This window comes from Leishmania donovani, chromosome 9 (assembly GCF_000227135.1).
Source record: "Leishmania donovani BPK282A1 complete genome, chromosome 9".
NCBI lineage: Eukaryota > Euglenozoa > Kinetoplastea > Trypanosomatida > Trypanosomatidae > Leishmania > Leishmania donovani.
Window position 1 is genome coordinate 69,186 of NC_018236.1, and position 679 is coordinate 69,864.

General features: G+C 68.8%; 1 protein-coding gene across 1 annotated transcript; it reads left to right on the forward strand.

The window, feature by feature from the left end:
- Positions 1-279: 279 nt before the first annotated feature.
- On the forward strand, positions 280-654 carry LDBPK_090170 (microtubule associated protein-like protein; the record flags this gene model as incomplete). The annotated part of the gene is made up of 1 exon (XM_003858648.1): positions 280-654. The coding sequence occupies one exon, from the start codon at positions 280-282 to the stop codon at positions 652-654; it is 375 nt and encodes a 124-aa protein (XP_003858696.1).
- Between the last annotated feature and the right edge of the window lie 25 nt (positions 655-679).

The window sequence follows — 679 nt, forward strand, 5'->3', positions numbered from 1 at the left end:
CACTCCACACAAAACCAACGTCGCTGTGATTATTTCATCTCATATCCCACGCCGCTCCTCTCGCTCCGGTCCGCCCACCCGCCCATCCTCTCTCACACGCCGTCACTTCCGCCTGCACTGTCGCCAGCCTCTCCACAATCCCTCTCTCTCTCTCTGACGCCCCGACCCTCGCACAGCACGTTCTTACTGCCTGCTCAGCCTGCATTCATCCCACCCACCACCACCCCCACACACACGCACTCCCACTCCCCCCTCCCCCAGGCCACCCCAACCATCACCATGTCCGCCTACGTGTTGTCGACGCCGCTGGAGGCCCGCGTTGCGAAGTGCGCGAGCCTGCGCGCTGCGAACGCGGTGCCCGTTGTCGTGGAGGAGGCGCAGGCGCGCGGCGGCAAGGCGCACTTCAGCGCGCTGGCGCGCGAGACGACGGTTGCGCAGCTTGTGGCCGCGGTGCGCGGCTTCCGCGGCGTGGACGCGAAGAAGCCGGTGGCGCTGACGGTTGCCGGCTGCAGCGTGTCGCCGTCGGCGACGCTCGGCGAGCTGCACGACGCGTGCAGGCGAGCGGACGACGGCATGCTGTACGTCGCCTACACCGCGGAGCGCTGCATGGGCGCTGCGGTGTGCACGCCGTGCGGCTCGTGTGCCTGGAACTAGCGCCGGGAAGGGCGTGACAGCGTGG